Here is a 15,339-nt window from a genome sequence, read left to right as displayed (position 1 = left end):
GCACGCATCTCACCGCGCGCATCGGTCTCTGTTTCAGATGAGAGGACGCGGGCGTTTTTAGACGTACCAGACGACACTAGCCACATACTGCACCGACGCCGAGGGAGGTCCTCGGCGCCCTCCGTGAAGGAGTTGTCAGCTCTCTATCTCTCCCAGGCAGCTGCTGCTGCTCCTGCCGGCAGCCCCCCACAGCCCGTAAGTAGCCGTGCTTCGCATTCCTCCCTCGCGCCAGTCGCCAGCGGCGCCAGCGGCATCCCAGCGATGCCCCGTCCCGGCCATCTGCCCTCGGAGGGGGCGAGGCAGCAGCTGGCTTCGCAAATCTGGGGGAAATGTGGTTTTCTGAGAACTACCAACCTTCTTCTTGCCAGCTGCAAATATCTTATAAATACTATCAGAGGTTATATGCTGCATATGCACATATACATATATATACACATGTGCATTATATATATACTCATACACATACACACGCATGTGTATGCATACCCCAAAAAACACACCTCTACATTCAGTGTCACATGCAACTCACTCACGCGTACACAGAAGTATGTATTCATACATAAGATACTTAGTTTGTTCATATATATATTTTTACACACTCACATCCATGCAGGACGCACAGCCACACATGCGTCTCCATGCTGTATCCGTTCAAACACACACACGGACATATGCCTGTATCTGTCATACTATGATGTAGATCTTCCACTGTGCCTTCCTGCTGTTCCTCCTTTTACACACAGATCCCCTGAGACTGGGGAGGAGGGGGCTGTTTTTTTAACCTCTTCACTGTCATGTGGCAGTAACGTGTGGTATTGCTGTGCTCCCCTCCCAAGAAATCCCATGCCCAAGCAATGAGTGCCCAAGCAATGCCCAAGCTGCTGCCCCATTTGCTCCAATCTACATGTAGCTCAGTGAGCAATGCAAGTCCAGGAGGCTTCAAAGAAGCAAGAGAACTTCAGGGCCAGAGATAACAAAAACACAGTTGCTGGGTCCCACACAGGAGGCTGGAAGACCACATGGGAGGTTGGAGGTTGGAGAGCTGATCTCAGCTGAGCGAACACCTGTGACGCCCTTCATTTTCATCAAGAGCTGGAGCTGCTGAGCGCCTTTTAGCCTGGGGTCCTAATCAGGTTATAGGAGATAAACCACCTTCTGGCTAGAAAGGGCTGATTGCTGTGATTTTGCAAGAGTCCGTCTTTCCACCCAGGGTTGACTAGGCGGTAGCAGCCAGCAAAAGCGTGGGCCCCGCGGGGCTGCATGTGCTGAGTTATGCCTGCCTGCATACGGGGCAGGTTCAGATGCTGTTAAAAGCTCGCACTGGGCTCGCTTCGGCCCCAGGCTGGGAAAAAGCAACGCACTCCTGCTCAGCAATGTGCAACGGGCAACATTACTTGCTGGGAAATGTTTCTTCACCAGTCTGTGTTGGCTGAAACTTTTAAATTAATCTGCATCGCAATAAGTTGTTCTGCCTGAGAAAGAAAAAATGGGAGTCTGAGAAAAAGAAAATTAACTTCAAAACTGAGGTTTGCTCTTAAAATTCATAATGCAATCACAAATGCAAATCTATTTCATTTTAAAATACTTAAGTAAAAACAAAACAACAGGCCAAATCAAATTTAAGAGAAATCAGTACTTTGGGGGGGAATTTTTTTCCCCAGCCTTAAACAAATGTGTTTGGGCTTCTTTTTGTTGACTAAGACTTTTTGGGGAAAAATAATTCTGATTAATTTGCAATAAGATTGTTTTTCCCAACGGTACGGAACTGTCAGTGAACTAAAACAGGCTCACCCATAACGGTTTTCAGCTGTCAGTGATAGACACATATATACTTAGAAATATCAAATGTGTCTGCCTATGCACTTTAATGTCATTTCTCTCTGTCTTTTCCAGACTACTGTAAAGGACAGCTCCATTCACTCCCCTGACAGCCAAAAAACAGGCAAGGTAAGAAATGTTAACAATATGCACTGTTTTCTAACCAAATATTTGTGAATTGTGGTGGAGTGTGATTTAAATACCCGCACAAGACAGTGCGTAGTGATTTTGCACTGAATATAGCTATCAGCTGCTCTGTCACCCTTCTCTGTGTTTAGACGTTCTTCACAGAGTCAAAATAAGCTTATTTTTAAAAGTGCATTCAGAGTATTTTGGCTCGTCTGAAAGATTTGCATTTTACACTTGCTGCAAAATATGCTGATTTTGATGTTTTGGAGTATTTTTACTAATGTTCAATACTTATTTTTAGATGGAACAATCTGTATGTAACAGAGTGAAATAACATTGCGCACCATTGCTTTGAACAACAACTAATAATATTCCAGGCGTAACTCTACAGGTGTAACTCTGAAGACACAAAGGGTCAGCAGGTCTGTTTGCTGAAAAAAAAAACCTACCAGGATTATAGCCTTTCTTAGATAATGATTATAGACCTTAACTAACTTCCCTTTGGAAAAATGCCAGTCCAGTGGAGCTCATACGTATCCAGTTCAGCAAACGGCTATGCAACGTTCAGACTTCCCAAGCTAAGGAGAAAAATTCAGAAAGTGAGGCCCAAAGGTAGGCTAAACAGCCACCATCCACCCTGTCCTGAGTACCCCCCCTTTTCACTTCCTTATCAACACTGTTGAGAAATCGAGAGCGAAATTCAATCTGAGTGAGCCTGAGCAGGTCACACTTTTGCTGGCACCCAGCTCTGGCGTTACTCCAGTCTTGCTTTCTCCTCCTAACAGAGTACCTCAGAATTTGGTCTGCTAATCGAGCATTTTATAAACTGAGTTAGTTCATTGGTGAGGGACAAAAAAAATGAGAGAATTCACAAAGAAAAGCACAAAGAAAGAATTCACAAAAAAAGGAAAGAAATAGAAGCTGACAACTCATCTTTAAAGAACGTGAGTTAAGGCAAATGCACTCTGCTGTGGCGTAACAATGACATATTGGCTTCCAGGTGTGTAGCGAGCAAGTTACTCGTTCTTAGAGAACACGCTAAATGGGATAGGCCTAAGCAGATCTTAGTTAGGTACCTCTCATTTTTGCCTCGTTCCTTCTATCTGCATTTAAGTCTCCAAGTGTATAACTGTGCATGTATTCTCATGTAAAATAATGATGTATGGTTCTACAGCTGGAGATTGTCCAGAAATGGACTGATGTCATCAGCTCAGTTTCACACATTTACTTGATTCCCTCTCCCCATGCTCTTCTTAAGACCTCTTTGTGAGTAGCTCTTTGGCCTTCTCCTCAGCCCACAGTCTTTGTTCCCTGACTCTCTTCAGGACCCTGCACTGCCCTAGACACATGAGAGCAGGAGGGAGAAGTTAACTCTTAGCTTGCTACTCAAACATGGCCTTCTTTATGCTATCCTTGTGGTCTATCTCTCTTGCTGACACAGTTCAAATCTGCTGTAGCTAGATCGAAGCCCAGGAACTCCAGGCTGGCTACCATACGTGCCTGGATTAGAGACCTTGCTTTAGAGTGCATTGCTGTGGATTCAGAGTTAACAGCAAGCCTGGAGTGTGTGTAGTGCTGTGATGCTTTGGAGTGCTGTGTACTACTGACCCAAAGGTACGAAGCTCAGTTGGTGCACAGATTTCCTGTGTTTGGATGGCTTTTTCTTTTGCCGTTTGCACTACTAATGGCCACTGGGCTGGGTGGGAAGAGACAATGCTGACATCTAAAACTGTTTCCCTAAAGATGGCAGAGGTTCAGAAATCATCCAAAGTTGCTATCAAGAAAATGGAAGAGGATTTATCTCCCGCTCCTGCCCTCGGCTTGGTCCAAGTCAGCGCTCCCACTGCAGGGAGCCAGGATCCCAGTTCACTCCCCGTGCCTCCTCCGAAGCAATCCTTCTCCAAGTTCTATCAGCAGCGCCAAGTGAACGAGCTAAGGAGGCTGTACAGACACATGCATCCTGAGCTCAGGAAGAACTTGGAAGAAGCCGTGACTGAGGACCTGGCAGAAATGCTTAATACTGAAGGTCCCAATGCACAGGCCTCCGTGAACCTGGACAAAGTCCTTCCAGGGGAGGTTCAGTCCATGCGTTGGATCTTTGAGAACTGGGCACTTGACTCTATTGGGGACCATCAAGCCACAAAGAAGCTGACAGAAGAAGAGGTCATTCCTGGTGGGGATGTGAAGAGTACTTCCCTGAGATTCGAAAGTCAGTCAGTCAATGGGGACAGGCTGTCAACACCAACCAAGGCATCACAAACAGACCATGCCAAAGGGGATGTGCATACCGCCCGGTGGCTCTTTGAAACCCAGCCACTAGACTCATTAAACAAACTGTACTCGGATGAAACAGAAGTACAGGAGGCAATTCTCAAGGAGCCTGTCCAGGGTGGTGATGTGAAAGGGGCCAGACAGCTTTTTGAAGCCCAGTCTTTGGATGCTATAGGGCGCTGCTGCTCAGTGGAGGAGAAGAGCATCTTGCAACTCAAGTCAGAAATCCAGGAGCTAAAAGGTGATGTCAAGAAGACTATCAAGCTTTTCCAAACAGAGCCACTCTGTGCTATCAGAGACAAAACTGGGAACATCCATGAGATCAAATCTGTCTGCCGAGAAGAAATACAGAGCAATGCAGTCAGGACCGCTCGCTGGCTGTTTGAGACTCAGCCACTGGATACCATCAACAAGGACACTTCCAAAGTGCAAATAATCCGTGGGATTTCACTAGAAGAAGTAGGAAGGCCAAATGTCAGTGGAGCAAGGTGGATATTTGAAACTCAGCCTCTGGATGCCATCAGAGAAATTACAGTGGAAGAACAGGATTTCAAGGCCTCAATGGATTTTACCACAGGGGCGGATGTCAGTAAGCAGCGAATGCTGTTTGAGACCCAGGCTCTTGATTCTCTGAAAGGAGAAGCTTCAGAGAGTGTCACAGCCAAAGAACAAGTCATTGGAGGTGATGTGAAATCTACACTCTGGCTATTTGAAACCCAGCCAATGGAAACTCTGAAAGATAATTTTGAGGTGGGACATTTAAAGAAAGTAGAGCTTTCAGCAGAGGAGAAGGGAGATGTGAGGCAAAGAAAACATGTCTTTGAGACCTGTCCACTTGGCAGCATCTCTACGGCATCTGAGAAAGAAATTTCGGCTGCCAGTGCAGAAGAGGTGGTGAAAGGAGATGTGAAGTCTTTCAAGACCCTGTTTGAGACTCTTCCATTAGACAGCATTAAGCAGGCTGATGTTGAGCCCATCACCAAAGAAGTGGAGCAGATTCCTGCTGGGAACGTCAAAGCCAACCAAATCCTGTTTGAGACAACACCTCTGTATGCCATCAAAGACAGCTTTGGTAATTTCCACGAAGTCACCTCCGTAAGCAGAGAGCAAGTCATCAGTGGTGATGTCAAGAACTACAAGTGGATGTTTGAAACCAGACCGCTGGACCAGTTTGATGAAAGCACCAAGAAAGTGGACATAATACGTGGGATCACAAAACAGGAGGTGGTGGCTGGTGATGTCAGAACAGCCAAATGGCTCTTCGAAACTCAGCCTATGGATGTAATTCACCATCAAGCCATGCAAGGTGAGGAGCACCCCTTGGTGAAGCGGGAGGTCTCCCAGCGGGGAGATGTGAAGACCTGCAGGTGGCTTTTTGAGACCCAGCCCATCAACACCCTGTATGAGAAGGTTGAAAAGAAGCGGGAAGAGGATGGCTATGTACCACAAGCTGATGTGAAGTCATACACATGGATGTTTGAGACCCAGCCTCTGGACTCCCTGAAAGGGCAGGAGGAGCAGTATTTGCAAGTCAGCAAAGCATACAGTCAGGATGACTCAGAGGGAGTTGATGTCAAAACTGTCCGGCACCTGTTTGAGACCGAACCATTAGGCAGCGGTGTTGCCACTAAAGCTGACCTCAAGGAAACTGTGCGGTACTGCAGCCGTGTGGAGATACAGTCTGGGGAAGTGTCCAGAGTGAAGGAGTTCTTTGAAGCTAAGCCCTTGGATACAGCAATTAAACCAACAGTGGTCATGAAGGATGACGGGAAAATTGAAGCTGGATCTGTGCACAAGTTCACTTGGCTTTTTGAGAACTGCCCCATGGACTCCCTGAAGGACAGTTCTGAGGGCATCCAGGAAATCCCTCTGGAGAAGGATATCAAGGGGGGAGATGTTGGAGGCAAAAGGTTCATATTTGAGACCTACTCCCTTGACCAAATCCATGATAAGGTGGATGAGACAGAGATCCAGAAGATCCAGAAAGACACCATGAGCAAAGCCAACGTCAAGTCCTGCACGATGCTCTTTGAAAGCCAGCCTTTATATGCTATCCAGGATAAAGAGGGGGGATACCATGAGGTCACCTCGGTGCAAAAAGAAGAAATCTTGAAAGGTGATGTGAAGGGTGCCCGGTGGTTGTTTGAAACTAAGCCCCTGGACCAGATCAAGAAGGAGGAAGAGGTGTTTGTGATTAGAGCCGTCACCCAAGAGGACATCAAGAAAGGGGATGTGCAGGCTGCCCGGTGGAGGTTTGAGACAGAGCCTCTTGACTCCTTCTCCAGGGGAGAGAGGTCTGTGCCCAGAACAGTAGACGACGTGCTGAAGGGAGATGTTCAGTCCAATAAGGAACTCTTTGAGTCCCAAAAGGTGGGCCAGAAGAAGTACGTGAGGATGGTCAGTGTCAGCGATGTCCAGCGGGGTGATGTGAGGACCTCCACCTGGCTTTTTGAAAACCAGCCTGTGGACTCCCTTCATGGGGATGCAGATAGAAGCTCATCTATCAGCACAGTGCAGAGAGAGGACAGCCAGAAAGGGGATGTGAAACGCTGCACCTGGTTGTTTGAAACCCAGCCTATGGACACCCTCAAGGATGCTGAGGTGACAGCCAGTGCTGAGGCCCAGGAAGCTATCCCTCATGCAGATGTAAAAAGCACAACATGGCTCTTTGAAAGCACGCCCTTAGATAAGTTGAGTGCTTCTGAAGGCCATGCAGAAACAGAAGGGAAAGAAAGGACCATGAAGGAGACTTTGGAGATGCTCTGTGCTTGCCAGGCTATTCAGCATAGTGGGATCGTCATCGAAGCCAAGGATATGGAGAGCGTGAAGATGGTTAAGTACCAACTCAGCAGCCCAGGTGCTCCAGAAGTCCTGAAAGAAGAGATTGTGAGAGGCCATTTGCAAAGAATCATGCTTCAGCTTCTGCACAGAACCAACGTGGAAGCACAGGGAGTGCTGGTGGAAGAGGACAGAGAGGGCAAGATCAAAGTGAGCCCGTTGCAGCTGCTGGACCCAAGTGAAGCTGTTAAAAGCAAAGAGGACTTAAGCGGAAATGTGGCTAAGGCTCTCCAGGGCCTCCTCAGTCAAGAGGCCTCCATCAAAAAGGGGATGGTCTTACAAGAGACAAAGACAGGATCAGTGAAGATGACTCTCTACTCCCTCCTGTTCCACTCTGTCCAGCAAAAAGTTGTCAAGGGGGATGTGAAGACCACAATAGGGAACCTGCTGGCTTCTTCTCAGGAGCAGAGAGCAACAGCAACCGTCAAGCGGGAGGACAATGAGAAGGGGAACGTCCAGCTTTTCACCAGCTGCATCGAGAAGGGAGATCTGGAGTATCTGAAGAACCTCCAGCAGGAGTCAGAGATACAGTCCCTTGTCTGTTCTCAAGCAGAACAGGGGGGAGCTGAGAGTGCCCCACGGGATGTGCAGGGGGCCATGATACATATCTTACAAAGGGATGAGCAAACGGAGAAGGTGATTACAGAGGGTGAGCCGGGGGCTGTGGAGGGAGCAAAAAATGTGTTTGCATGTGAAAGCATGGGCAAAGAGGGTGCATTAGACAGAGAGGCTGTGCAGGCAGTGGGAATGAGGCCCACCACTGTGCAATGTCTTGGGAAGCCCCTGAGCCTGCCCACAGTGATGGAAAAGGAAGAAATTCTATCAGGTGGGCTTAAAGTGACTACAAAGTCAATTCAAAGGGTTGCAAATGGCAGCAAGAAGCAGCAAATGGCAGAGAAAGAAGAGACTGTCTCTGCCAGCATGATGGAACCCAAAACTATGGCGCAAGGCACAGCCCAGACCAAAGTTGCAGTTCAAAGGGACAAACTAGCTGGCAAATACCAGAGCTTGATGACTGGAGAAGCCAGCCAGGTGTCAGGACAGCCAGAAGAAAAGGCGCTTGGGAGTGACCTCCAGGCTGCAATGCAAAGCCTGAGGCTAGCAACAGCAGAGGCAAAAAGCATTCAGCACCACGTCCAGAGCAAGCTACAGAAGAGCAGAGAGGAAGTCCAGGTGGCCTGCAGGCATCAGGCAGCCAGCACACAGGGGACAATGACCCTTCAATCAACCACACAGCAACAAGACTCTGCAACCAAGCAGGAAAGCACCAGCACTGCCACCAGGACGACCACCACAAAAATGCAGGAGGCATCCAAGACCCACACAAGCGTGTCTCAGAAGACCATAGCATCACACAAAAAGGTCAGTGCTTCTGAGGAAGTACAGGGAGGACAGCTGTTGAGCCAGGAATGCCAAGTTGTGCCTAGTGCAGATGTTAGCATTAAGGATGGCCTTTATACCGCCAAGCCTGTGAAAACCTATATAAACCCTTTTCTTGAGTCTGATTACAAAGAGCAATCAGTGCAAGAAGAAAGAGAGCGAGATGTTATTATCAGAGGGGATGTACAGACAGCTATCAGAGCACTGCAAAGTGCCGCCACAGAACAGCGCCTGGTAGAAAAGGAGGATATTGTCCCAGGTAATTTAAAGGCCACGCTTCAGTCACTGGAAAAGTCTAACGTTAATGTCTCCAAAGGGGATTTTAAAGCTGCTATGATATACAGAAACGCAGGGCAGTCCTGTTCTGTGTGTAAAAAGAAAAATGAGACTCAAGTCCTTAGTAACCAGACAGCAGTAGTGGCTTCAGGGTCACAGGCTGATAATGACTTTCCTCCTCCTCCCCCAGTTGCTGTGATGAAAGCAGAACATTGCCCACCCTCAACTAAAGCAACAACAGAAGGTGCCCTTCCACAAGCAGCCATCCAAGATGCAGCCCCAGGATGTTCTGCAACACTACAGACCCCTCTTCCTGCCCTCCTTCCTCTGTCCTCCAAACCCAGTGATCAGAGTCCTGCAGAGAAGCCCAGAATTCCTCCAAAACCAGAAACTACTGCCCCACCAAGGAAAAAACCTCTTCCCCCTCCAAAACCTGAGCACCTCTCATATGAGGCACATTCTGCCACTGCAAGCAATAGCAAAAGCAAATCAGTCAAACCCATCCCTCCACCCCTGCCTCTGAAATCTCCATGCCTGAGGGAGGTCAGCAAGCCAACGTCTTCACCATCAGACCTGGGACTGTGCTGTGCGGAAGTGCAAGAACAATCAGGACACAAAGAGGTTCAGGCAAAATGCTGCACTTCAGAGTCACCAGTGGACGAATCTGTCACTGCTCAGGACGTGAGCCTTGAGAAACAGCCACCAAAAGACACTGTCAAAACCCCTCTTCAAATTGCAGAGGAAAGGTACAAGATAAGCAAAGGAGGACAAAGCAAGGTAGAATCAGACATCGCTAAGACCTCAAAGCCACTTAAAAATGGAGCGCTCGGTTTTGAAGCTGAGCAGGGAATGATGAGAGAGAAAGCAGCAGCTCCAGGGAGCTACCCAGATGAGATAGTTCAGAGGCATACAGAGCCATGCAGCCAAGAGGATGGGTGTACTTCACTATCACAGCTAGCCTGTCCCAGTGGAGCAAGGACACTTAATGCACTAGGGCAGACTGAGCTAAGCACCTCCTCTGTGGGCCACACTACTCCTCCCAAAGGAAGAGATGATATTGCACAAAATGCCTCACCCAAGGCGGAAAGGGAAAGTATGTCTAATGCTTATGGATCATGGGATGGTCAAAGAGTCATACAGCAGGTGAAAGAGAGGAAACAAGATGGTCACTCAATGACGTCCTTCCATCAGCTGCCAATGAACTCCTTCCAGGAGCAACTGCAGGAGAACAGCAGACAACTGAAATGTGCTGGTGCAGAGGCAGAGATGCCTGCCCCCGAGAAGCCAGCAGTGATCATGAGAGAAAAACCCAAGAGAGAAACAGAAGATGAACGTCGGAAGAGGCTGTCTGTGCATAAAGAGGAGATCATGAAAGGCAACGTCAAGGAGGCTATGGAGATCTTTGAGAACCTGAGGAGGCAGGAGGAGCTGCAAGAGATCTTGACTCGGGTGAAGGAGTTTGAGGAAGAGACAAGCAAAGTGGATGTGAAAGCCCTGAGGAGTTTCTTCGAAAAGGTCCCTGACTGGGTGGTTCGCCAGAAGGCCCACCAGGCCAAGCAACAGCCCAGGGCTGAGACATCAGGGAAGGAGGACACTGACAACATCTCCTCAGTAGAGCTCGTTTTCGGAGACCTGGAGCGAGCGAGTGCTGAGATTATCCACCTGAAGGAACAGACACTCGCCCGGCTCCTGGACATTGAGGAGGCCATCAGAAAAGCTCTTTATTCTGTCTCTAGTCTCAAGTCTGAGTCAGACATTGCTGGGCTCTCTGGGCTGTTCAAGGAGTCTCTAGGGAACACCCAGAGCCCTGTGAGCAGCAGCAATATCCGCAAAATCAGCATTGTCTCAAGCAAAGCCAAGCAGGAGGGCACCACACTGGAGACAGAGGAGGCAGTGCCTGTGGGGTGTGCAAAGGTGGCAAAAAAGACTGAAGTACCCAAAGAAGAGCTAGAGGTCCCCCACCTGGTTCATCCTCGTGTCAGCTCTCCCTCCTCACCTTCCTACATCTCCATTGAGTCTGCCGCCAGGAAACCCGCAGACTCACCCAGGACTGCACATTCCCCATGGGACACCCCTTCACCAGACTATCTCAATGCTTCTGGAAAGAGGGATGCCTTTGCTCAGGACAGCTTTAGCTCCTTTAGCCATCCATCAGCAAGGTCTTCTGAGCATGACATAGCGTCCTTCGAGAATAGACCAGAGCCCATCCAAATGAAAGCTGGGCTGAGCTCAGCAAAGCAGCCTCCCCTTGGCAAAGCCAGTCATCAGATCAGTGAGAAAGAGAGGTGCCCTCTGGACACCTCCAAAGGTAGCTGCCACTGTGGGATCAAAGGAGGCTTTTCAGACTACTGCTCTCTGAATGTCCCCAGCCCACAGAACCCTCGAAGGCAGAAGAGTATCTTGGAGCTGCAGACCGGGCCTGATGGGTCCAAGCTCTATGGAGCCACACGGACTGTCACAGAGCAGTACGAGGAAACAGATCAGTTTGGAAACAAAATCATCACCTCATCTACTACAGTCACCAAGCAATCCGAGACCCAAACCTCCTCCACGTGTGATGTGGCATCTCATCCCAGATATGAGGTATCTGCCTTACCCCTTTTTCGGAGGTACTTAAAGAGTCCCAGCGAAGGCTTCCACACCAATGGCAGTTTTCAAGAGCCGGGCGTAGTCTTTGTCACCTTTGGCAACTCCAAGCCAAAGAAATAGGAGATCCTGAAGAACAGGAAACAACTATACAAAGTGAAAAACAAAGTCCACAACAATAAATCTCCTGGTTTATCCGAATTACATGAAGGGACTTGTCTACACCCTAAGGAGTTCTCAAGGTCCTCATCTTGGTGTTTTCATACAGACAGGACAGATGCACTCTGCCTTAACATTGGAGGCAAACAACAGCCTTCACCTGGCCAACCCAAGAGACTTGGTGCTGCACCACAACCCTAAGCCCTGACACTGTCAGAAGCACAAGGGAAAATTCATCCATGGGCATCTTAGGGCAGCTTCTTTCTCCTAAAGTGTTTTGGGGAGGTTGTACCAGGCTTCTCAGAACCAAAGCAGAAGAAAGGATAGGCCAACAAAAGAACCAGGAAATCTGGTCACTGGGAAATAAGCACCTTTATGCTATCTTCTTTTTCGGATTTTAGTATAGACTTCCCAAGAAGGGTATCCTAAACACGCATATATGTATATATACATATAGTCACATTGATAGGTGGGTTAGAGAGGCTTTCTCTTAGCAATTAATAAAAAAAAGAAAGCAAAAATCAAAAAAAAAAAAGAAAGAATCTCAAATCGCTATCACAATGGGTAGGGGAGCTATTTAGCAGAGTTCAGTTCCTGGAACGTACTCAATGGTACTGAAAATTGTCTAAGTTAAGATTCACAGCTATTATCATTGCCATCGCCCTGAAGAAAGATTCAATGAAAGATGCTGTAGGTGAGATAGAATGGTTATTGCTTTCCTTTCTTTATTTTAGAATTGTAATTTATTATTCAGTATATACAAAAACCTTATTTTAGATTTTCCATGCTTTCATACATGTTTACTGTTTAAATTTATTTGGAAACTTTGTAAAGCGATTTTCTTTTTATTACAACTTTGTTTTGTACATTCTCAACTCAAGATTTTAGATATTTTGTGGCTTTTTTTAACTTTTATTGCTGCATTCGGAAGGTAAACATTACCTCTAAAAAAATATTTTGGTCTGGCTGACTTTCTTTTGTTGAGTGCTTGCTTCCTTTCAAAGTAGCAGAAATCGTCTCTCAATGAACTAGTTGAATCACATACTGAGGATGTTCTGAATCACTTGAGAGGTTTAATCTGCACCGTCTTTACCAAGTGGGCGGCATTCATTCACCATTGAGTCCAGGGTAACACACATCACCCAATCCTGGAGCCTGTGTAGGTGAACGGAGACTGAGCAAGAAGCTTATATAAGAGTCTGAACGCTAGCCTGTACCACTTTCCTCCGAATGAGAAGGCAGCAGAGGTGGTGTGCCTCTGTGAGCCGCACAAAGAGAGGCAGGTGCTGAATCACTCCTTGCTCAGCGCTATCAACCAGAGGGTGGCCATTTCTGGGAAAGAGGAGAGTTATCAAGGAGTTTGCTCCAGGTACGCAAGAATGTGAGAACCTACAGAGCAGCTAGGCGGTCTCTCAGGGAGCTGTGTCCTACCACCTGGCTCAGACCTGTGGCAATCCACCTCATCGCTCTATGCATCAAGTTATCCTTCTTCCAAGGGGAACGCTTGCCTCATTCAAAAAAACACCATGTTTAGTGAAATGTTATGGTTAATATTTACTTTTTCCCTCTGAGGAAAAAGATGTCACGTACACTGATGATTAAAGAAAAAGACATTGGGAAGGAATGGACCATTTCAGAGCCTACAGCTTCATAACCCTGAGTCCACTTAGCTCTTATCTCCCCCCATTCAGCACCTTCTGTTCAAGGCGTTGCAGATCAGGCAGACAGATTAAATCTAAAGCATTTGTTGTTAGCTGCTAGTGGAAATGCAAGATCATAATATGGATATCTCCAACCTCCATAAAGTTTCTCAGCTTTAAAATAGGATAAAAACTCATGGAAAATGTGTTAAGGATAAACACTGGCTCTCTGGTGATGTCCTGACAGCGGTGACTGGAGGGATTTCATTGTTAGTGCTTGGGTCTAAGAGTGATGAATCCTGAAAGGAGGTACCTGGTAATACGTTCTACCCTGACATACTCCTGGCACAGTTTTGTCTTAGCCTTCTCGGCCCGTAGAAGTACTCTGGAGAAGGATAAAGAAAAAAGTATGAGCTGTAAAAAGTTCTACTTCCACCCAGAAAAGCTTACTTACATCCAGAGTTGTTCAGTTTACCTCCAGGCCCCCATAAGCTTGAGAAGGTGAGACATGCTGAAAGAAAAGTAACATAGCTTTCAGTTCTGCCCAAGAATATAAAAAATATTCAGGTAAAACCAGGCATATCTGGTTTCAGGGAATCAGAACAAATAACTGCTTAGACCTTTCCAATTGTTTTGGTAGGAAAGGCTGTAGAAACGGGAGAATTATTAATTCTGAGTCACTCTTGAAAATTTTCCTAACACCACTTTTCTCGTTCCTGTTGTTTCTAGTCTTAGCTTGTTTCAGGATGCCCCAATATATGTTCGTTTCAACTCTTTTTAGGGATAGTTGCAGAGCAGTTTTAGTAAGCTGTAAAGAGGTTGCTTGGGCAATGCAAAATGATTCCTCGGGAATTCAAATAAACCCTAATATCCTGCATTGTCAGTGCTTAAAAATAGAGATCTTATTGTTTGTGTTTCTAGCTTTACAGGATTTCTAAATGTCTCAATGAGCCATTTATAAGACTAATTTGAGATGTATTTCTTTCATGGCATTTCCGTCAACCAGGAACTGAAATATCACGAGGAGACAGATACTGCATTATTTCAGTACCATACATGGCTCCTTGAAGCGTTGAAAGAGCTGGAAAGAAAACAAATGCAAAGATTTGAAACTCAAATGCAAGCTGAAGAATCAGCTCACAGTCTCGCTGCTTCAGACCTTGCAGTAATAAACCAACAGTGCAGATAGAAACTTTCAAATCTCAAATAACTAATAGCTTTCTGGGCTCTTTGGATACAAGGCATGAGACTGTTCATCATTCTTCGTCCTAGTAGGTCACTCCACTCTCACATAACGTTAGGAGAAATCACCATACATTATTTCCATCATTATCTCTTTGCAAGAAAAAACTAGCTGAGAGAACGACCAGGACCAGTGGAGGGGAGATAGATGACCATATCTTGACTGTACTTCCTTGAACGGTACAAGAGAAACTCAGCTATGCAGCTGGATCCTGCTACTTTGCAGCAGTAGGAATGAAACATGCCACATGTCAAATGCTGGTATGGAATACAGCCCTTCCCAGCTCCGTTTCAGCTACTGGTCTCCTTGAGGATGCTCAGCCTTGGCCAGACATTTTTGCGTTCTCCTTCTTCCCCACACATTGATAACACAGGCATTTCCAAGCTGATCCCTCTGCCATAAACATTTCAATGCATAAAAGGCAAAAAAAAGAAAACGGATAAGCAGTAAGCCAGCCATGACCTTCAGCATGGCAGTAATCAGCAGTGTACTGAAAGAGGCTTCCAGGAACAATCTGTACAGTTTTTCAAATAAGCCTTAAAATAATTTCCTTGCCCACAGTGCCATTTGATGGCTGCTAATCATCTCGTTATTTTCCAAACCATTAGGAAGGCTTATTCCTGAGGCTTATAAAAATACCTCTGAAGAGCAAGAGTATTTGCAATGCATCAGACAGTGAGCACTTAAAATAAATCCCTTGGTGAAAGAGACCTGCATTTCCTCTAAAAGATTACTCCACTTGGGGAACACGGTCCAGTAATAAATACGTTCCTTCCCACCTAAGAGCATAATGATCTTGCATGTTTGCTAAATGGCTCTGCTTCTTTTTCCTTGGTCATGGTTAAGGGAAAACATTTTTGCTTTTACAGGAGAAACACACCTATAGTGCAAGAGAATCTGGTTGTAACTGTGATCTATACTGCAAAATGCATTAAACCAGATGGAAGCAAAGTCAATCCAGTGGCTGAGATTTAGTATTCCCAGGACTGGCACTTTGTT

At 46.6% G+C, this 15,339-nt stretch overlaps 1 protein-coding gene across 1 annotated transcript in view; it reads left to right on the top strand.

Annotated features, from left to right (window-relative positions):
• The window catches only part of XIRP1 (xin actin binding repeat containing 1), a 34,448-nt gene extending 20,907 nt beyond the window's left edge, over window positions 1-13,541 (top strand). The window contains exons 5-7 of the mRNA XM_068934168.1: window positions 38-195; window positions 1,894-1,947; window positions 3,691-13,541. Coding sequence (XP_068790269.1) covers window positions 38-195; window positions 1,894-1,947; window positions 3,691-11,421 — 7,943 coding nt within the window. The 3' untranslated portion in view covers window positions 11,422-13,541. The remainder of the gene's footprint in view (window positions 1-37; window positions 196-1,893; window positions 1,948-3,690) is intronic.
• Window positions 13,542-15,339: the final 1,798 nt, after the last annotated feature.

Source organism: Struthio camelus, chromosome 2, assembly GCF_040807025.1.
Source record: "Struthio camelus isolate bStrCam1 chromosome 2, bStrCam1.hap1, whole genome shotgun sequence".
Lineage (NCBI taxonomy): Eukaryota > Metazoa > Chordata > Aves > Struthioniformes > Struthionidae > Struthio > Struthio camelus.
Note: the sequence above shows the minus strand (reverse complement) of the source record. Positions and strands in the feature narration are given on the sequence as shown.